General features: G+C 51.9%; 1 protein-coding gene and 1 long non-coding RNA gene across 11 annotated transcripts in view; one reads left to right on the plus strand and one right to left on the minus strand.

Annotated features, from left to right (window-relative positions):
- Window positions 1–22,407, minus strand: part of IFT140 (intraflagellar transport 140) — a 71,685-nt gene that overhangs the window by 32,169 nt on the left and 17,109 nt on the right. For all 10 annotated transcript variants that reach the window (XM_082431823.1, XM_082431817.1, XM_082431816.1 and 7 more), the window contains 12 exons: window positions 22,141–22,232; window positions 21,446–21,552; window positions 20,617–20,762; window positions 17,421–17,624; window positions 17,215–17,287; window positions 15,222–15,313; window positions 10,235–10,362; window positions 8,563–8,680; window positions 6,084–6,214; window positions 5,506–5,674; window positions 4,277–4,408; window positions 387–586 (listed from right to left, as the gene is read on the minus strand). In XM_082431823.1, coding sequence (XP_082287949.1) covers window positions 387–586; window positions 4,277–4,408; window positions 5,506–5,674; window positions 6,084–6,214; window positions 8,563–8,680; window positions 10,235–10,362; window positions 15,222–15,313; window positions 17,215–17,287; window positions 17,421–17,624; window positions 20,617–20,762; window positions 21,446–21,552; window positions 22,141–22,232 — 1,592 coding nt within the window. The remainder of the gene's footprint in view (window positions 1–386; window positions 587–4,276; window positions 4,409–5,505; window positions 5,675–6,083; window positions 6,215–8,562; window positions 8,681–10,234; window positions 10,363–15,221; window positions 15,314–17,214; window positions 17,288–17,420; window positions 17,625–20,616; window positions 20,763–21,445; window positions 21,553–22,140; window positions 22,233–22,407) is intronic.
- LOC309645980 lies at window positions 6,221–9,131 on the plus strand. Its single transcript, XR_014255149.1, has 2 exons — window positions 6,221–7,914; window positions 9,008–9,131. It is a non-coding gene; the product is annotated as an uncharacterized lncRNA (long non-coding RNA).

Genomic DNA, 22,407 nt, shown 5'->3' on the forward strand with positions numbered 1-22,407 from the left:
CCGCAACTAGAGAAAGCCCGTGCGCAGCAACGAAGACCAACGCAGCCAAAAACAAAAAACACTTTTCTGTTTAGTGCAATTATTCCTGGACAGACAGATGTTATAAATATTTAGCAACTGTAGAACTTTCAACTAGGAAGTGTCCACTGTAAAGTAAATCAAAACAACTAAATCACAGCCCACGAGACACCAAGCATCGCAAGGCCAGCCAGGTGCCCATATACAACCGGGTTTCCACCAGCACCAGCATCTCCTTGAGAGAAAACCCATGAGACACCAGGAACGCCAAGAAGAGTCAGCGACGATGAGACTCGCGGGGAGGGAAGAGACCTGAAGGAGGGCCGCAGGGAGCTGGGCGCCGCACACCTCGCGAGCAGAACCCTCACCTCTTGATGAGCTTGATGGACCGGAAGGCTTCGTCCATGTCCCCGACAGCCAGGAAGAAGGTGAAGTTGAGCATGGCGTCCCGCGTGGGCTTGTCACAGTCCTCTAGACCCACGAAGTCCCGCAGGGGCCTCCTGCCCACCGTCTGGGGGATGCGCTGGGACCCGGAGTCCACCTGGTCCTCGAGGTCCACTTCTCCTGGCTGAACGACAAAGGGCACTGTTTATTTGTGGATCCCTGCAAAGCCAGGGCCCACCCCGGGCCTCTCCCTGGGGGTACTCGTCAGCTGCGGGGACCCTCTGCACACAGACCCCATATTCAGCAATGCTCTCGGCAAACACAACACACGTCTGCAGGCCCCTTGAAGCTACCAGAACTTGGGGCTCTGGCTTCAGACAGCGGATGACGCAGGCTGTCGACGCACAGGGACCTGCCAGCCGCTAAGGCACTAACATCAGCTGCTCAAGAGCCGTGAACAGGCGCGAAAATCCCTACCTCCCAGGGCCGTTTGTAAAATTCCTAGAAAGAGCTTTTACTATCAAGTCAGACCTGTGTACGTGTGCAGAGGGTATTAAAATCGACGCCAGCATCACTGCAAGTAGAAGTTTCCAAAACGTAACCTGGATTAGTGGTGGTGAGCCCTCTGCTGGTGCTTCTCAGGAGAACCTTCACCTAGTGCAGGCCCCCCCGCCACACCCCCCATGCAGGCAGAGGAAGGAAATCCTGTGGTCCCAGCACAAGCACAGTTTAGTGCACTGTCTGGACCATGCCTTCTGCACCAGCTCCGGCCACAAATCCTCAAGTCCACTTCCCTCCTCCCAGCTAGACGGGGTTCCATGCCCTCCACTCGCCCCTGGGCTGGACCTGCACACACCCCCCTCGGTCTCCCACCTGGCTTGCTCTCTCTCTGCAGCGTCCATTCGTCTGATTACACAGGCTCCCCCGTGTAAAGAGGGGTCATGATCCACCTCCTTGGACCCCACTCCCCCGCCCTGGCAGTTTCGTATCTGCTGTGACTCTGACTCCTTCACCACCTGCCTCTGACTCAGTTCCCAGCAGCTCCTGTGTCACGGATCCTTCTGAAGTTCAACTGTAGCCCCCGACTTTGGGGGCACTTGATCTGGGCCTTGAAACCCTGGTAGGATTCATCAGACCCAGGTGTGGACAGGGAGACCCTCCAGGCACAGAGCAGAGCATAAGCAGAGGCCCGGAGCAGCCCTGGTCAGGGTTCGTGGCCGAGTGGCTGGGTCACATCCGGCAGGAAGCTGAGTCCTCAAGTTTGGGCTGATTTTGCACTGAGTGGGAAACCTTCAGAAAACGTGGACACAAAAACCATGGGGGTACTTGCTGTCTGCTGTGGTTTCACAAATCACGAGACAGCAGCCTGACCTCCGTCAGCCTTGCTGTGGGTCTGATGCCCCGTCCTCATTAGAGCCCTGCTCCCCATGAGCACACGCGGGAATTCTCACAGAAACAAGTGCGCCCGCGGTCACGGCTCACGGTGCCCCCTGCCTGCACTCGCCTTGTGTTCTGCTCTCGAGGGGATGAGCCACCTGCCCTGGACACACGTGGGACCTGGGGGCCCAGGGCTGTTCGACTGACATCACACCCTTGAGTGTGGGGACAGGAACCTCGGGACGCCAGGCGCTTCAGGGAAACAGGCTGCGTGGCCCCTCCTCCGCCGCACTGAGAGATCAAATGAATAAGACTTCCTGTGTTGCAAACACAGGTAAGTGAAATACTTCCTCACCGCAAGCATCAGGAGACAAGACTGTTCGTGCTGCCCCAACGAGGAGCTGACGCCGTGCCAGGCCCCCGACAAAGCTGGAGCATGCGAGGCGGGAGGTGTCAGCACACAGACAGCTGTCGCTTAAAACAAAGAAAACCACATCTTGGGGCAACTGCAAAGCTCAGGTAACAGGGAGGAGCATCACCCAGGCCTCTGCTGGGCCAGCAGCTCCAACTGGATGCTCGGGGGGAAGAGAGCCGAGGGGCTGGCAGAGGGGAGGACGGCACTCAGACTGCGGGAAACAAGCCCAGGCGTGAAGACGTGGGAGATGCCCAAGAGAAGGAGCTCAAAGGCTGTCTCTACGTTTTGAGTCTCAAATCAAAGAGAAATGAAAACGTATAAAAGCACTAAATAAGAATGAAATTCAGAAAAATGCTTGTCTGGAGGCACTGGTCTATTCAAAAGAGGGAACTCAGAAAACCTGCATGGACAGAGCGCAGGGGCTCCTGGAATCGAAACCACACAGCCTCACAAAGTTCACTGCATCGGATCACAAGTCAAAGTGCAGAAAAGACTATTCGCTGCCGACCTCGATGGCTGGGGATGCTGTTCCCAGGGGCAACCCTGGCCTGTGGTCTCAGGGGGGCACGTTGCACGAGGGCATCAGCACAGCCTGAGACCCACAGACCCACACGGCTCGCCCATGACAGTCACAGAACAAAGAGCAGACAGCCCACCCTGGGCCTTCCTGCCAAACCTCTTCAGGTCAGTAATAACCCTGGGAGGGGCCCGGGGAGACCTGCGTCCTGGCTTCTGAGCAGACAGCCGTTCACACAGGCAAGGGGTCTCAGCTCCGGAGCCAGCAGAGATAGCCAAGCTCAGATGGCATGTCCGCCATCTCTGGGGGTCCTCTGGGGTCTGCCCTTACCTCTGGCTAAAAAAGGAACACTTGCTAACTGCAGAAAATACAGAGTTCATGTTTAGGGTTGATTTTAAATCACCCTACGCTAAGAGCCAAAAAAATCCAAGTAAAAGTCTACATACTTCAGTCCTTCTTCCGACATGACAGTAAAGAAAGACGCAGCAGGGGAGCCCAAAGAGCTGACGAAGGGGAGGAGTCTGCAGATTTTATGAGAATAGGAGCAGCAGCGGCCAGCGCATTCGCAGTTCTGCAGAACGGAAGGCACGAACGACAGGCTGCAGCCTTCAGGTCCCAGCGCAGCCGTGCCTCCTTTGTGTAGGCGGTGTTGGCGCCCAGCTGAGAACAGGTGGCTCAGCCAGTGTTTCAACTGGTCTGGACATTCCGCCACCCCTACCCCACAGATGCACCCACCCCTGTGATCAGCACAGTATCTCAGGGCAGAGGATGGCTGATTTCAGGTCTGGGAGGGACCATGCGGACGTGGAGACCAGGTCCCAGGGAAGGCAAATAACTCATCCAAAATACCCTTGTTGGCGGTGGGGGGAGGGGGTGGGTGGCATGTGCTGAAAACAACCCTGTTTGATCAAAAATTTAAAAACACACCCGTGGGACTTCCCTGGTGGTCCAGTGGTTGGGACTTCGCCTTCCAATGCAGGGGGTGCGGGTTCGATCCCTGGTGGGAGAGCTAAGATCCCACGTGCCTCAGGGCCAAAACACCAAAACATAAAGCAGAAGCAATAGTGTAACAAATTCAATGAAGACTTTAAAAACGGTCCACATCAAAAAAATAAATAAAAATAAAAAAAATAAAAACAACCAGTGTATGTAACGCACACACATGTGGGCAAAGGACAAAACCTCTCCTGAAAGGCTGTCCGCCAGCCTTTCCCAGTGACCACCTCTGGGGGCTGCGACCACGGAAATTTGCAGCATCCTTGGTCTTTATTTCTTTATTTGAAGCTTCTGAATTTCCTACAGTAAATATAGGAATACGTACTTTTAAAAAACCAGCTAGAATTTTAAAAAAGAAGACAGGAAAGTGGAAGGGTACGGTGCTTTGGGGGACGCCGGAAGGGACAACCCTCAGCAGCACTGCTGCCTGCCTGCCTTTCCCCACACAGAGACCTCGGATCTGCGGGAATCTCAGGCGACAAATCAGGGCACACGGTTTGCTTGTTTAACGAAAGAGCCCCGGTGGGGAGGAGGGCCTGAGACACGGCTGCGCATGTGGAGGCTCCCACCTTTCTCGTGAAGTAATAATGGGGCACTTGGATTCCCAGGAGCGTCTGGAAGACGGGAGGCCGGAGGAAGCTGTCCTGCAACAGGAAGCCGTGCTCTTCAGAGACGAAGAAGGACAGGACCAGCACATCTGCCTGCAGAGGGAGACGTTCTGTCTTAGTTTGGCAATAACTTTCCTGAATCTCGCCCAATCCCATTTTCACTGCTGGGATATTTACATAAAACACAAAGAAAGTAGAGGGGCCAACACACGGGCACACAGATAACCCCCTTCCTCCTTGGGGCACACAGCAACCACACCAGGCTCCGCTCTTCTCTGACTCCCCTCCTGGAGGACGCACCTCGTCCGGCCTGGGAACCACTAGACCCATCTCGCTGACCTTGTGGTGAAGACTAACCCTTCCACCCTCGCTGGTGAGTGAAGCTCAGGAGCTCCCGTGTTTCAAGAGTAGCCCCTTCAGTTTCTTGACTTTGACATGGAGACTCTGCTCTGCTCTCAGGGAGGGACAGCAGAGATGCCGGTGCTCGGCGGGACCCTGTCCTGCAGGACTCGGCCACAGACCTTCTGCCCAGGAGACGCGGAGGCTGAGGGGCTGGTGGCTGCCCTGCTGTGTGAGTGCCTGTGTAGCCTCAGGGGCTCCAGCCTCTCACGTCCTGGAGGGAAGTCCCTTTGGCAGGGACACAAGTCACCTGAAGCTCTAGGGCCGGCCGGCCTTTGCTGACCTACTGAGGACCCTACGGAAGATCCCTCTGGGTCACAGAGAGGCGCACGCAGCCCCCGGGCTTTCTCAGATATCACTGGGTGTCCTGCAGGACCCAAGACTTGGAAAGTGTTGGAGTCCTGGGCCCGAGAGTCACCAGCTTTGGGGAGGGAGGCCCTGCAAAGCCGGGGGTTGGGGTGGAGACAGGGGCAAGGGGGCCAATTGTTCGGGGGATGACTGAGGAGTCGGCCTCAGTAACTGGACCCCACAGGACGAGCTGACATCAAGGGGTAAGTTCACATTAACTGTTTTGATAAAGAGCTCTGAACCGCCGAGAAAAAATGGCACGTGACAGAGGGTGGGGCCAGCTCTCAGTGTCAACCCAGAGGGGAGAGGCGTCCCCCGGCATCCTGGGGGTGGGCGCTCGCTCTCCTGAATCCATTCCCCAGGACTTCCCTGTGGACCTGTTGGGAAGACAGAGCCTGCCACGTCCCCACCAATCTAAACACAAAGGCGACAGCGTGTGGTACCGTGGGGCCCGTGCTGGCCTCGCCCAGGGCCTTCCTGTCTGTTGACTGCAGCGGGGCGCCCGGCACTTCCTGCACGGCTTCACACACAAACAGCCTGGGCTCACTCTGATCCCAGAAGTGGCTCACGGGCACGAGATTCGTCAGCCTCTCATCCGCGAGGGCCTGGCTTCTGAAAGAGAGAGACGGACCCTCACACACGTGGTACATCAATGCCCTGAAGAAAGACCACTGTGTTTTCAGAAACACTCTCCACGCCAACAGAGACGCTGACGGGCCCTCTGTGCCCCAAGACTCAGGCTGCCCTTGTGGACACTCGAGTTGCAGCCCTTTCAGAAGCTCGAGTTCTGACCCCATGACTCCAGAACCTTAGAACCTGGAAAACAGATTAGAGACTCAAATCCACCCCGATTGACCAGGGGAGTTTGTTTCTATTTCACCTCTGGTTTCCACCACTCGTGATCTCTGAGCTCTTCCAAGTGTGAAGTAAACTTAGCAACAACCTGCCTCGAAGCCAACAAGTAACTGAACATCGTTTTCAACATTTTTTCCAACAAAATCCTCCCAAACCACAATCTTACTTCTTAGTCTCCTGTCCATTAAAGGACAACGTCTCTCTCTGATCTATCTGTCCCCTCTTGAAGTCGAGGATGGTCACTGTGTCCATTTCCACGTCGTAGAAGCAGATTCTGGAATCGGGGCTGTTGTCAGCCTGGGGAAGAGAGAGCTGGAGCTCAGGGTACCCGCCCGCTGACAGCCACACGCCTGGAAGAGATGCCCGGGTCATCCATCCGGCCCCTCCCACGAGTGGGCCTCCAGCGTTTGTAATTCGAACGTCAGCTTACGTTCATCCTGCTGAAATGGCTATGGATTTACTACTTTCTAATTTCAGAAAACTGAAGACAAATTCTCGGACTGTGCAGGTCGACTATGGCTGTCTAGCTGTTCTTAATACAGATGTGAGCGTGATGTCATCTTACCTGAGGTGGATTAACCATGGGGACAAGGAGGGACCGAGATTCTGATAAACTAATTCTCACGCAGGTGAATAAAAATGAAGTAAACGCCATAGAGAAGCTTCAGAAAAGCTGAGAAAAGGGAACCAGCTTGGTTGTTGGAGCAAAATGCTAAGAACTCACGTAGACAGTTAAACCTTTATTCCCACAGATACCGGGATGGTAAAGGGATGTGCTTAAGAAAAGAGAGGCAAGAAAATGAAAAATTACCGATATCTTAGACAAAAGAAAATACTGTAAGCTTAAGAGCAATGGAAGAAATCACAAATTAAAAATCATCAATAGGTTTGACTAAATAAAAATGCAAGCTTCTAGTCATCACAATTCCCTAAGCAAAATGACAAACAACGAAGCATCTGGGACATGTTAAGATGGGCCAGGACTCAGTCTCCACCCCAGACTCCACCCCCACCCCGCCCCGGTCTGCAAGGAGAGGGGCTCCATCCCGTCCTCCTCCTCCTGCTTCTCCCAGCCTCTCCTCCCCTGGGGAGTGCCAGTGGGGCAGGGGAGCTATCTTTCACTGCAAGCCCCCTTAACCTAGCTCAACTTTTCTTTCTTTGATTTTTTCTTTCACCAGGGCGAGCATTCCCGACCCTGGTCTGAGCGTTGAGCTCCCTCAAGCTCGCTCTGCTCTTTAGAATCAGGCCTCCGGAGACAATGGTCACTCAGCAGTCCGCGCTTCTCACCAGCGTCCACACCCAGCACCAAGGAAAAGGCCCTTCCCAGGACTGCCCAGCACCATGTCCCGATACCCTGCCTACCTCCTGTGTGGGCATCTCCTGCCTGTGCATGGACACCTGGGCAGCGTCCTGGCCACTGAAGGAATGAGTGACCCGGGACTGCCTGGTGTGCGGTGCCTGCCTGTCTCTCCCCATCAGCTCAGCTGCTTCCCCTCCCTCAGCCTCCCCAGGTCCACCCTGGGCCTCCGGCTGGTAGGACCCCCACCTCCAGCCAAACCTCCCAGCTGAGACTCAGGCTTGTGTCTAACTGCCCACAGGCCGCCCTTCAAATGCCTTAACTCAACAACCAGACAGGACCCCCCTCCGTCCCCCAAAGGCTCCTCACCCACCTCCTCTCAGTCACTGTCCTTCCCTGCCCTACAGCCAAGTATGGCTGTGATGGGCCCCAAGGGATCTTCCACCTTGTGATAGCCCACGGACCACTCAGCCTGGGCTTCCCCCTCTGCCAGTGACCGGAGACCTTGGCGAAGCCATGCTTCTGCCACGGGGTCGCACTCTGACGCCTTGGCAGGGCTGTGCCCCCATCACTTGCCCACCCGGCGAGCCCACACCTGGGCTCAACCTCCACCTCCCCTGGAAGCCTCCGGAACTCTTGAGAGCTGTTCCACCTACCACTGACCTCCAGTTCTGCACCTCTCCTCTCAGCTCTCACCAGGGTTGTAAAAATTTACTCGAGTCTGCTTATCCGAGGGGAGGGGCCGATTCCGCCATTTAACCGATCAGTTTGTGTTTCCAGTGGCCAGCAAAGTGTGTGGTACATGGAGGGCAACCAGCAATCCACTCTTGAATGAACGAGTGAGAGAATGAGTGAATAAATAAGTGAGCGAATGAGTGAATGAGTGAGCGAATGAGTGAATGAATGAGTGAGCAAATGAATGTGTGAGTGCATGAGGAGAGCATGAACAGACACTGCCGGGTGGGAAGGCACTAGCTCCTCCAGAACAGGCGACCCAGCCACCTGCCTCCTTCACACCCACATCGTGTGTCTCTCTAAGCAAGAGGCTCCAAGGTCCTTCCACAGTCGTCACCCCTGGTGCCCAGAGAATTTAGTCGGGTGATGGAAAGAGGCAGAAAAGGGAAGAGGTGAGGGTCTCTGCAAAGCAGAAACCACTGCTGCTGACGAAACAGGGAGTGAAGGAAGGTGGGGAGGTGAAGGGTGGCCCCAGGCGAGAGGAGAGGCCAGACAGAAAGCTCCCCCACCACTCCGCCCGCCCGGGGAGGAGGGGACGTCAAGGGCATGGGGTATGGGGCGCAGAAGGGCCAGCTGGAGGGGTGGGAGGAGCCGTGCGCACGAGGGGACCCACCTTGCTGAGGAGGATGCTGATCTTGCTGCCGCTGGCGTTGCACCTGAGGGAGGCCATGCCCCCCACGCCGGGGACCAGCCCTGCCAGGCTCTTGCAGCTGCAGTGCACCTTCGCCTCTCTGTGGGGAGGGACGCGGTCTCAGTGGCACCGCCGTGGGATGGCAGGCGCCCCTTCTCCTAGCGGCCTGGAACCTGGGCCCAGAGGACTGAGCTCCGCTTGGGCCCAACTGCTCTCACTTCGGTAATGTGAGACCCGGGAAATGGGCTGAGCTCAGAACATAGGATGATTTTTTATTTTCACATTTTTTTTGTCAAGGTATAATTGACACACACGTTATCTTAGTTTCAGCTGTACAACATAACAATCTGCTATTTGGTGGGTGAGGTTTTAAAGTTCTGTTTCTGTGAACAAACACAAATACGTATTTTGTCCCTGTCTCACACAGGAGCAGCTTATTAAGGATGCTTCATCGGCCCCACAGCACAGCCGGCCGGGGTCTCTGCTGCCCATACTTCATTACAGCTGTGTGCTTTTCCACTGTGTGGACAAACTAAAATTTATTTAACTAATCTCCTGTTTAGTTGTTTCAGTTTGTTGCCATTAGAAACAACACTGGCTTGTAGAGGTATCTCATCATGATTTTTTTTTGCTTTATTCACATTTCCGTACTTTTCTCCTAGTGTCCTCTGCCTGTCCTAGGCCCCTGTCCAGGCCCCACTTGACATTTAATTGTCTCGTCTCCCTGGGCCCCTCCGGGCTGGGACAGAGTCTCCAGGCTCATTTGGTGTATTTCCTGCTTCAGTCCCAGTATCATTTCTCCGAGGAGATCAGTTCCCTTTACTGCAGGAGGACTTAGAGACCCAGATCCGGGCACGGGATGTGCTGGTTGCTCTTGGGGTGTCATTGCCCCCAGGCCCCCACGGCTGACAGAGCCAGGCTGTGTGTATACTGACTGGTGTGTATCCTCATAGCCATGGTATCTTTATACGCATGCACCTGCATCTACGTGAAGGTGCACTCTGCTTCAGACTCACATCTCCACCTTGGATGCACCAGCACAGGGGTCACTCCAGCCTCCACCCCTGCTGATCTGGAACCTCCCACCCAGGTGAGAAGCTGGCTCCCTCGGGCCCCCATCCCATCCCTCGGCTGCTCACGTCCAGCCTGGATGGCAGTGTGGGTACTGCTCCCCGAGCCCCGTGGGAACTGACTTCGTCTGCAGAGCACATGCCGCGTGCGGCCCCTTAGCCCTTAGTCTCACGGTCCCGCTCGGTCCCAGGGTGACCCAGGCAGCACCTGGTTCCCAGGGAGGCAGTTCCACACACTCACGAATGGTGGGTTGTCCTGCCTCGTCTGCATTCCATCCTGGGATCCCCTGAACTGATTTTTTTAATTTGCAGACATTAAGGCTCACTTTGAGCTGTAAAGTTCTATGGATTTTGACAAATGCACTGTGTCATGTGTCCATCACATAGTGATGCTGGTCCCTTCCCCTTCATGCAAAGATGAAGAATTTAAATCAAGACATAAGGCATTTCAAAAAAGTAAGTTGCACATTAATGTTGAAATGAGAACATAAGCAGTTTGCTGCCTCCTTTCCATTTTCTACCCACCACACTGCCTCCTGACTAATTTAAAAAATATAACGCCTTTATTTGGACAAAAACTGTACCTTCGGGATAGATCAAAGCTTTTAAAGTGAGCCAAGTCTGTCCCTACAACCAGGAAATTTCCACAGATGTCAAAGAAGCATGGGTTCCCCTCTGTCTCGGAAAACGGCAGGAGTTGTTTCACAGTCCCCTGAAGAAAAAAGGAGGGAACAGGGAATTCAGGGAGGCTTTATTCACAGGGCCCTGCCCTCTGCTGGAGTCTCACCCCACACGGGGAGGGGAGGATGAGGCCCTGCCCTCGGGGGATCCCTGATGCTTACTTTCAGAGGGGGAGACAGGTAGCAGCCAGGTCAACAAGCAAGTACACACGTAACTCAACCTGAGCAAGTGTAGACAGGTGACGGACAGGATGCTAAAACAAAACTATCAAGGTGGCAAGACATTGAATTCCACCTGCTTGGGTTGGTCCAGGAGGTGCTGCCTGCAAGGTCTTATGTTAAAGCCCCAATGAAACTGACTGTGTGGCTAGTGTCCTCTAAGTGGTCACCTCCGGGGGAGGCCGTGAGCGGAAGGGATGGTGGTCGCGGCACGGATACATACATCTGTGAAAACTCACTGAGCTGCACACACAACATGCTCGCTTTCCTGTGTGTACATCATACGTCAGTAAATGCCTGAGAAATGGGTCTTGTCTGGGGGGCAAACCTGAACTGAGACTGGGGAGAAGGAGCCACCTATTGGAGAGCTGAGCCCGGCTTTCCAGGACAAGGAGGAGCCAGCACAGCAGGAAGGAATGTGGTAGCCAAAGGGTGGCCCCCGAGGTGGGCAGTGAGCAGAGGCCAAGTGGGTAATCAGTGCAGGCCAAGGTGGAGAGTCAGATTTTGTTCTATGTGAAGTTGGAAGACTCTGGAGGGTTTTGAGCCACAAGTGATTTCAAATCACTTATGTTTTAAAGTGTCACTCTTACTTTAATAGCATTTTGGAAAGAGTGACCACAGTCAGGCCTGCACAGAGCTTAGGCTTTCGTGTGTCTTGTGCATGGACTGACCCTTGTCCTTGGAGCTGAGAGAGGCTCCTGGCTCAATTCAAGCAGTGCCCAGTGAGTGTCTGTCTGGCATGGCGCTGGGCTGGGAGCAGGGCACCCCAACAGTGAGCGGGAGGCAGGTGGAGGCCTGGTTCCAGTGCAGGGGGAGCGGGGAGCCGGCTGGACGACCAGGGACGGGGTGGGGGGTTCCCAACAGGACTTAGTAGACTCCTAGTGCCAGGCACAGAGACTTGGGGAGCAGGCCAGGAAGCTGCACAACCTGTCCAGGAAACTCAGGGTGAGGGATAAACAGCATGGGGGTGAGTTCCAAGCTGAGGAATCTGATCTTCATGTTGATGCACCCAGCAGGGAGGTTAGTGTATGTTTGTGGAACAAGCAAACAACAGTCACAGGCGACGGCTCACTGGTGAGGACAGAGCGAGGGTCTCAGCCTCCTCTGCTCGACCTCTCCTCTGCCGCTCCTGACACACTGTACACAGTGCAAACCTGACCTCCTCTCCTTCCACACTGCCTCAATGATATGTCCCAATTCCCATCCCCTGCTTCAGAGCGCGGCCCGGGCTCCTGCCTCCAGAGCAGTGTTTCCAGCTGGCTCTGGTGTAAGCATATAGGCTGGGGGGAAGGTTCCTGGAGAAAGACAACCAGGAGTGGTTTTCTTGACATAAGAGGACCCATTTTAGCCCAAGCCATTTTGTGATCTAAGCCTGGCCACAGTGCTGGTCCTAGAACAGGCCTCAGTAATTCATGATCTTAGGGAGGGAATGCAGAAACAAGGGAGGAGCAGCCTTGGGGCAGGTCCTGGTTCCTCAAGGGATATACATAATAATACACCTTTGAGTTCTGCAGGAAATAAGGCTCCTACCCACTGACTTCAATCAACAGAGCTTGGACTCTGTTGACCTTTGCCCCAATTCTACCCTGAATTCTCCTCTGCTGAAACTCCTTTGTGAATATGCTTGTACCCTTAGCTTAAAACTTCCCCAATTTTGCTGTTCAGGGAGACACTGTTTTGGGAAAGATCCCCCGTGTTCTCCTTACTGGCTGCAAGTAATAATAAATCCTTCCTTCTCCCGATCTTAGCTTGCTTCTGTCTATTGGCTGACACCAACCGAGAGGCGAACCTGGTTTTCAGGTAACACTGGGACATCTCTGAAGGGTGTCCGAGGCACCTCACACTTGCACCCTTCCCCCCCAGCCCTGCTCTGCTTCTGTACTTTCCACCTTAAGGCTCCACAATTAGCACAGACCCGCAAACTAGACAACTAGAATGTCCACAGTTCCTCCCTCCTATGCCAGTTGCTCACCACGCCCCTAACTGCCGACTCTGGCCTGGCTCCCTGCCCACTGCCCCGCTCCAAGCCCCCGGACCTCTCACCTGTGGCCTCTCCTACCCGCCTTCACTGCTCACCAGCTGCCCTAGTCCTTCCCACACATAAGTGATCTTCTAGGAAGAAAACACAAAACCAAGAAAAAAACAAGCCAAAACGCACCGTGTCACTCGGGCTCCACACCTCCTGCCTTCCAACTTCCACCTGGTCCCCCGAGGCTTTGCCTCCACGGGTGTCTGTCAGACACTAGCCCCCGCTCAGCTTCCCACCTCTCCTCGCAGTGCCCGCAGGAAGCACAGGAACCAGCGGGGCTCTGCGCTCCCGCCTGGAGGAAGCTTCTGCAAGAACCATGAGGTACATAACGGCTGTCCCATCACCACACAAACCAGCAACAACTGCAGTTTGTGTGTCATGGATGCACGGGCAGGGAGAAAGGTCTGGAGACACACTCCACCTTTCCGACGAGAGGAGAGGAGCTAATGAATTCCTTTCACAGGCTGGCATTACTTTACTAATCACAATGGTCACATATTCCTTAAGCTAAAAATCAACAAAAAAGTCTAAACTCTAGACTGTCTGCAGTCAGACGCTCCTAAGTTCCCTCCATGATTTCCAGCTGATTTTTTGCCCCTTTCCCAGTATGCCTTTCACCACTTCCCAGCAGGCCTATCATTCTTTCCCAGTATGCCTTTCACCCCTTTCCCAGCATGCCTTTTGCCCCTTCCCAGCAGGCCTTTGCTTCTTTCCCAGTATGCATTTCACCCCTTCCTACAGGCCTATCATTCTTTCCCAGTATACCTTTCACCCCTTTCCCAGCATGCCTTTTGCTCCTTCCCATCAGGCCTATCATTCTTTCCCAGTATGCCTTTCCCCCTTCTCCAGCAGGCCTATCCTTCTTTCCCAGCATGCCTTTCGCCCTTTCCCAGCAGGTCTTTCATTCTCTTCCATTATGCCTTATTGCCCCTTTCCCATTATACCTTTTGCCCCTTTCCCAGTATGCCTTTCGCCCCTTTCCCAGTATGCCTCTTGCCCCTTCCCAGCATGCTTTTCGCTCCTTCCCATCAGACCTATCATTCTTTCCCAGCATGCCATTCCCCCATTTTCCAGCAGGCATATCCTTCTTTCCCAGTATGCCTTTCGCCTCTTCCCTGCAGATCTTTCCTTCTTTCCTTGCATGCCTCTACTCTCCAGCTCCGCAGGTCACCCCTCTGATAACCCAGCTGCTCCCTCATCTTTTGTTAGGAGGGCCCCTCCCTGCCTCGGCTTTATGTCCACAGCTGATGCCCCTACACAACTATCAGCAGTATGCAAGGCCCATCCCTCCTTCCCTCCAGCCTCTCTGCCTCCCTTTTGACCTGAAGCAGGGCAGGTATCTCACCAGGCCCCAGCTCCCTCCACCTGCACTTTGCCCCAGGAGGCGAGTGGGGCTTCGGGCGCTTCCCTGACTTGTCAGGTCTCTATTCCAATGCCACCCCCTGCAATACTTCCCACCCACCTCCACACTTCAGTGTGCTCCTTTACTGTCTGATCCTCCTGCTAGAAAGTAGAACTGCATGGAAGCTCTTTCAGGAATTGCTGAATGCAAGAGTGGAAGTGCAGGCTGTGAGGTACAAGGACACGGACATGGCAGCCCTGGGAAATCAAATGCTGGACCCTAGGAAAGAACTCAGAGCTGGACAAAGCAGTCATACTGAGAGCTAAAACCAGTACCGTAACAAATGTCCTCAACCATGATGCAGAACACTGTTGCATGTACTGGGCTGAATGGTAGCCCCTGAAAGATACATCCACTTGGATGTATCTTGGAAAAAGGGTCTTTGCAGATATAATTAAGGATCTCAAAAGGAGACAACCCTGGATTAGGGTGGACCCTAAATCCAAGGGTAAGTGTTCTTCTAAGATACAGGGAGAAGGCCATGTAAAGATGGAAGCAAAGACTGGAGTCATCTGTTTACAGGCTGAGGAATGCAAGGAATGCCAGCAACACCAAAAGCTGGAAGGGGCATGGGACAAATTCGCCCTCAGAGCCTCAGAAGGAGCCAACCTTGCCCACACCTAGATTTAGGACTTCTGGCCTCCCGAACTGCAAGGAAAATAAATTTCTATTGTTTTAAGCCACTAAGTTTGTGGTCATTGGTTATGGCAGGCTCAGGAAACTAATATACCATGTCAGCCCTGGGGGTCCAGCAAGTGTGCCGGGATGTGGGCAGGGTTTCCTTACTGCACACCACCCGGAGGGAACAGAATGGTGTGTTAAAGGCCTGTCATCCTGGAGGCACACATTGCTCCCATCCTGGCCTCACCCTCAGACACGTGCAGGGAAAGGTCTGCCTAAAGATATGTCCTGAACTGATGACCCCTCAGCCCTCAAGATGCGCATTAAACACAGCAAAATTTCCTCCCATTTCACACCCCCACGCACTCAAGGTCCAGCCATGTAGTCCTTTTCACTGCAAAAGGCCACTGCCTCACCTCCTGACTTTTGAAGTCACAAGAGCTGTCGATGGAGCGGCTATCCGACAATCCATTTTTACAACCAAGCACCTAGTTGGGGCAATCTGATGCGGCTGAGTGTAGTCATTAAGAAAGCTCTGGCTTGATTTAGAAATGGCATTTTAAACTCTGCTCTAATTGTCTTTAACGTCACAGGCCACTCACTCTAGAGCGGCAATTTACCTGCCAGGTTCGAACTTGGACTCGGTTTGGCTCCACTGTATAAACGTTTTCTTCGTGCATGGCTAACACTGGAGACTCACACAGGAAGGTACCTAAAATTAAAGATAAAGGTCAGGACAGCAGCAGCTAGTCTTGTCATAGCTCCTTAGAGTTTAAGAAGCATTCTCACACTAAAACTAGAACTTTTTGTAGGGCAACTATTGATGAGAAAGACTGAAACCTAGCAGAAAAGATCTTCTACAACTAAGGATATAAAGAAGGAACCATGGTGAGACGGGTAGAAGGGGCGGAGCTGCGGTATAGTCAAGAAGTGTCCTCATGTGTGTTCCCTAATTTTCCTTGGCCCCCACAATAGCCTTGTGAAAGGTGTGTTTTCTTTATCTTGCAGATGAGGAAAGTGAGGCTCTGAGACACAAGGACCTGCCAGGGCCACAGCTGCCAGTGACAGCCAGGTGTGGGGACTCAGTGCTGGGCACCCTGCCCTCACCAGTCACTGGTGGTCTCTCCTCTTTTCTCCCATCTAGCAGTGGTGCTTCCAGTAGCACAGCATCTATGACAGCATGATTGTTCAAGCCTCTGCTTATCTTATGTGGAACTCTGGAGACCACAAGCTCTAGTCTCTGGCTCTAGACAGGTTCTTATCTAGTTAGGAAGATGATGACACACACAAAACAAAATATCTCAGCACCTGTTGTGCTATCCTCTTGGGAGGATAAGTTCACCCTTGCCCCTCAAGGGGTCTATGGTAGAAGAGAGGCGAAGACGTGAATTATCAGCACGATACAGGGCAGGGTGGGAAAAGTGTTCTAAGGGAACTTTAGGTGACAAAGTGTTAGAGGAGGAAAAAAAAGTGAGGGAATAATATGAGGGAGAGAGGTGATAACCTGTGGAAAAACATCCCCAGGGAGGTGTGAGGTATTCAAACAAGCACGTGGGGGCATCACCCTGGGAACAGTGCAATGACGAGTCCCCCTGTGAGGTGGGAGGGCCTAGGTCAGGATGGGTGAAGGTAAGAACTGTGCAGAAGGAGATCTTGCCGAGGAGCACGTCCTGATGGTCACTGTGCTTGGTGGGAAGATGTCCCCAAAGAGATCAGGTCCTAATCCCTGAAACCCATGAATATTAGCTTATATGGCCAAAGATGTTAAGGTCTTGAGATGGGGAGATTATCTTGGATTATGCAGATGGGTCCCAAATGAAATCACAAGTGTCTCTATAAGAGGGAGGGAGATTTTTAGACAGGAACAATGTGACAGTGGAGGCAGAGACTGGTATGATGCGACTCCAAGCCAAGGATTGCTGGCAGCCACCGAAAGCTGTAAGAAGCAAGGAGCAGAGTCTTCCCTAGAGCCTCTGGGGCTCTGCCAACACCTTGATTTTGGCCAGTGAAACTAATTTTGGACATCTGGCCTCAAGAACTGTGAGAGAATAACTCCTAAACAGCCACTCGTTTTGTGGTCCTTGTTACAGCAGCCCTGTAACTCATACAGACATGTGCTAAAGAGCAGAAGATAAAGTGAAACAAAGAGTCGGAGTGATGGATGGGACGGGTGGAACGGCTCTGAAGATCCACCCTGAAATTTTCAGACAGAGGTTGGCCTTGGTCGAGACCCCACGGGCTCACTGCTGTGCGTGCTCTAGGAAGTTCAGAAGTCAGGTGTGTAGCACTCCTTTCCCCAGAAAGCACTGTGGTTCTTCACACTCATGCCGACTTATTTCTGAGCTGTTTCATCGTCCTGGAGCCCAGGAGGGCTGCTGGCCCCAGATCTGGCTGCACTTAACTACCTCAACTGGCTTCTATAGGGAGGCCGGGGAGGCCCTGGCCGCACAGGGCTAGAGTGGCAGCACTGGCTCTGGAAACGCAGGCCCAGGCACGAGAACTGACATGAGGGTCTCCCCATGGCCCTGGGCCTGCCCTTTGCCCACCCCACAGGCACCAGCACCCACCCCCATTAGATGTGAGTCCCCTTCGTGGGGCTGAAAAGACTCCTACCTGCACTTCGTAATGTGGCTCCAGAAGGCTCAAAGATCACCACCTGTTTTCCATTCCAGACGGCAACAGCATCCTACAAAGAACCACGGAAATTAAAAAGCAACCGGCCGTCTGGGCCTCGTTGTCCTGAATGACCCTAACAACCGACCAGGTCTTCTGTCTACATCGACGATCCCGCCCAAGCCCATGGTCACCCTGGCAGTGACCTTGGTGGCGAACACTCCGCTGATGTACATGTCTGTACGCAGGCTGTGCATCACCCCCGTGGACAGGAAGGACACGCTGATTAGGCTCGGGGAGACCTGCACTGCGGCCACCTGCTGGTGGAAGTGGGACGACATGGCCTGCTCGCGGAGGATGAGCACGGAGCTGATGCTGTTCACTGCCAGGAGGCTCTTCCTGGAGCCCCACTTCATTCCCACGTTGAGAGACAGAACCCAAGGTGCGAAGAGAAAGGAGAGGTGCAGTCAGGGCAACGTTATAAGTACGAGGATTCATAAACAATTTCCAAGCACTATTTCTTCTTCTTGTTTAAAAACATGATTTTAAAAATTTATAAGTATAAAACGTGTAATTTGTAGAAAAACTTTAAAATAACAACACTCAGAGTGTAGATCCAGCGGGTAAACTTGTGTGGTTGTTCTCGCTCATGTCTATCCTGACTGGTTGAGCATCTTCTAGAGTTTACTTTACTGACATGAACTTAGGGGCATCTATGTTTTATAAATGGAAAGCAAATTTACACACTGTAGTGAACTATCCAGACTTCCTCTAGTGATGTCAAGTACCACTTTCATAATTTCATATTAAACTTCCAAATCCATACAAATCCGTTTCTGGATTTCCAACTTCACTGCACTGATATATTTATCCATTCCTGAGTAAGCATGCTGTGTTAATTGCTGTACCTTTCAGATATATTCTGGTATAGGATACAGAAATGGTCTGATTCTTTTTAAATTTTTTTCTTGGCCATTTGCTCTCCCAAATAAGTTTAGAATTATTGTGTTGAATTCCCCCGGGGGGGGGGGAACTCCTTATTTTCACTGGATAAACATGTAATTTGTAGATTTATTTGGAAAGAAATAATTACAAGATTGAGGCTTCTCTTTGAGGAACATGGTCTATTGAGTCAATTTTTCTTTTACGTTTTTCAAGAAAGTTAGTGTGGCTCTTACTATTATTTAAAATGGGCATTGCTTTCATTATCACTGAGGTTACACGTTTTCCATGGATTCTATTAACCACCCTTAGGTAAATTATCTGCACTCTCCTTCATCACTTATCCATTTACATTCTTTTCTTTTCAGCCGCACAGTGCAGCATGCAGGCTCTTAGTTCCCCGACCAGGGATCGAACCCGGGCTCCCACAGTGAAAGCACTGACTCCTAACCACTGGACCACCAGGGAATTTCCTCCATTGGCATTCTTAATATTTTTCTTATAAATGTGAGTTTTCTTCATGTCCTTTATTCTAAGATATCACTAAAGGTAAGATGAGCCATCAGTTTAAAACAGCACCTTTCTTCTCCCACAAAAAAACAAAAATACTTTCAATGTACACATCAACTGGGATTGGTATTCAAATGAAGAAAAAAATTATGCATTGAAAATTGGGAAAATTTGGTGTTTTAGAGATTAACCCTTTAAAGTGAATATTTACCCAGCTCAGTTTTCCTTTCATCCCAGCCTTCCTGTTCACATTGCCCGGTGTGACATGTTCTTATGGACTCAACCTTGTCCCTCTGCTTTTGCAACTGCTTTTATTACTTAAAATCTAAGGAAGTTACACTTTCTCTACAGATCTGATTATATTCTGTGTTTTTAGCCAGTTATTCTGACCCAACTTTTAATTTTTTAAATTTTATTTTCAGTTTTTAACAGATGGACCATTTTTAAAGTCTTTATTGAATTTGTTACAATATTGCTTCTGTTTTATGTTTTGGTTTTTTGGCTGCAAGGCATGTGGGATCTCAGCTCCCTGACCAGGGATCGAACCCACACCCCCTCCATTGGAAGGCGAAGTCTTAACCACTGGACCGCAAGGGAAGTCCCTGACCTAACTTTTAAAAATATTTAACTCGTTAATTCATCCAGAAACTATGTTTATTTATGACCTGAGATGAGGATCTAAAAGTAATTCCCAAAATTGCTCTAAGGTATCCCTAAACTGTTTACCATGTAAGTTTTCATTTCCTGATTAGTATAGATTAAGTACACTTTATCTTAAAAAATTCAGGGACTTCCCTGGCGGTCCGGTGGTTAAGATGTCGCACTTCCACTGTAAGGGGCGTGGGTTCGATCCCTGATCGGGGAACTAAGATCCTGCATGCCACTTGGTGCAGCCAAAAATTAAAACAGAAAAAAAACAACAACAAAAAATTCACACAGAGCAGATCTGAGAGGCAAGTTCCCGAAAGGCAGGTGAGGAGCCCCGAGGACATAACAGGCATAACTGGTGAAAATTATGAAAACACAACCATGTACTTCTCTGGGAATTGGGCACAGAGTAAATGAAGAAAGACTTATTGAAGAAAGTCTACTAAGTCTGGTAAGAAGGGCAGAGTCTGTGGCAGGTGAGCTCGGCAGGCAGGTTTGGCCAAGAAACCGAGGCTCCCTCTCCTCCGGCATTTTCCTGGGAGGGGCGGCTGCCAGCATCTCTCACTCCCCCAGCTCCGGCACAGAGGCCAGGTCCAGGTGGGTTGGAGGGAGGCTCTACATTAGGAGCGGGAGCCAGACCACGTTGGGCCCCCAGGCCCTCGCTCCAGCTTGCTCCTCTCTGGGAGAGGCCATCCGGGACCAGAGGCTCCTGTGCCCAGCTCCCAGCTCCCAAAGCAGGGTGTCACCCCAGAAAGCCAGCTTCTCTCCCCACTACCAGGCTGTGGAGCAGTGATTCAGAAATCTTTTCCTGAGGGGAAAGGCAGTCCACGAGAACAGCAAGCTCCCCAACAGAATGACTTTGTTTGAAACAGAATATGGGCAAGTTCAAGCCTCAGGATGACCAGAAAACAGTGGAGGTTTGGAGCATTAAGAGGAAGCTGGGGCAGGAATTCCCTGGCGGTCCAGTGGTTAGGACTTGGCGCTTCCACTGCTGTGGTGCAGGTTCAATCCTTGGTCGGGGAACTAAGATTCCGCAAGTCGTGCGGCACAGCCAAATAAATAAATAAATAAGATAAATAGATGATAGAGATAAATGGATGGGTAGACAGATTTAAAAAGATATAGATTACTACAGATCCACAGTCCCTTATCTGTAGTTCTGAAACCCAAAAGGCCTTTAAAAATATTTTACTGTTGTTATTTTTTATCTTAATTTGAATAACTGACAAAAATAGGTTCAGAGCAATTACTGCCTCCACTTCTGCAGAAAATGAGTGCACCCAGTGCCCTGTCGAGGCGTACCTTTATCTGCATGATGTTTCCTTCGAGCTCAGTGGGCATCTGAAGGGTCCACCTGTCTTTGCCCTCCACCCCTTGGCTGCTCTGGGGGCCTGGCACTTTTCTCCACATGGCTATGCGCCCTTTATCGGTACCTGCTGCCAGAAGACCTGTAGGTAAAAAGAAAGTTCACATTGAGTTGAAAAGGAATAAAAACAGCAGCAAGCTCCCTTCTCTGACCACCCTCTCTAAAATACCAGCCCGTCGGCCCTCCGTCCAGGAACTGCCCAGCCTCTTACCTGGCCGTGTCTTCCTTAGCAGGAGTTCACTACTCGCAGTGACACAGTGTGTACATGTGTGGACGGGGGATTGGGGGGGTGATGCTGCTTGCTCTCTGGTTTCTCCCATGAGAGAGGAGCCTGCCTGCCTGTGTTCAGGGCTGCTTTCCCAATGCCAGACAGCACTTAGCACTCAGCGGGCACGAAAGTGCTGCTCTGGTGCATCTCCTATTCTTTCTGTCATATTTGTGTGTGTGTGTGTGTACACATACGCACATCCATGTACACATATATATTTAATACTTCTCACACTGACTTTTTCTTGAGGTTTCAGGAGGAACAGATACCAATTCACGCAGCCAGGCTGGTCACATTCCTGACCAAACTCCTTGACCGCTACGTGGGACAACACAGCTTTCCTGCCTCTTATTTGCTCTTGGCTGACTGTACTCGAGTGACTGACATAGTTGTAACTGAGGTATGGTTCTTAGAACAGCCCTGAGTTCCACGTCATCACTGCGCAGCCCAGAGCAAAGCCTGAGGTGGGCTCTCCCTCTGACGCTGGGAAGTCTCACCTTTGACTTTACAGTAAGAAACACAGTTTATATTCTCTCCTTTTTCAAAACCAAACTTCTCCTCTGGACTCAGTACGTAATTCTCTCCTCGTTCTAAATCCCAGAATCTACAAGGCAAGGAGGAAAGTCCCACGGGGGGACTGTGTTAGTGGGCTTCCCTCAGCTGTGAGGATCTTGTTCAACTCGCAGAGCAAACTTTAAAAATCAGGAAAGAGACACGGCCCTTTGGACTCTGAGAAGAAAAGCATGTCGTTGTTATGTTGTCTATGTTACGTCTTGTTCATAACAAAGGGAGCAGTTGTTAATAAAAGAGGGTTCCTGTGTGACACCAGGTCACGATGAGAACAAAGGAATTCCAGGCACCCAACCAGGGAGAACCCCTGAATGTCACATGAGCTAAAGCAGCCGGACCCAAGAGAACACGACACGGGATTCCATCTACATGGGGATCAAAAAGGCAGGCAGACGTCAGGACAGCGTGACCCCTGCGGGGGCGGGCGAAACGCCTGGGGTCTCTGATATGTTCTGTTCTTCCATCTCAGGGCTGGTTACATGGATGTGCCCGATTAGTAACACTTCATCATAATTTGTGCATTTTTCTATATGCATGTTACACTCCAATACAAAGTGTACTCAAGAGACTGTGTGGGACAGAATTTTCAACCCCAGTGCCCTCTGCAGAGTCGGGATCTCACCTGAGGACCGCCTCCCCAGTGGCGGTCACAAGAAGGCTGCCGTTGATCAGGGCCACGTTTGCCCGGTGACCCGTATTTCCACTCAGCTTTACCTGCACAACAACAACCTGAAAGGAGCACGTCGCCCTCGTCGAGACCAGGTCCCTGTTCAGCGGCTGGACTCTCTGTTTGGCAGTGACTCCCCGCAGACTCACCAAGCGGAGGAAGTGAGGGTGGCTGTGGACACTTGGAAGGGCAGCCCCAGCCTTTTAGGCCAAAGCAGCGACC

Source organism: Balaenoptera physalus, assembly GCF_965194825.1.
Source record: "Balaenoptera physalus genome assembly, chromosome: 16".
Taxonomy (NCBI): domain Eukaryota; kingdom Metazoa; phylum Chordata; class Mammalia; order Artiodactyla; family Balaenopteridae; genus Balaenoptera; species Balaenoptera physalus.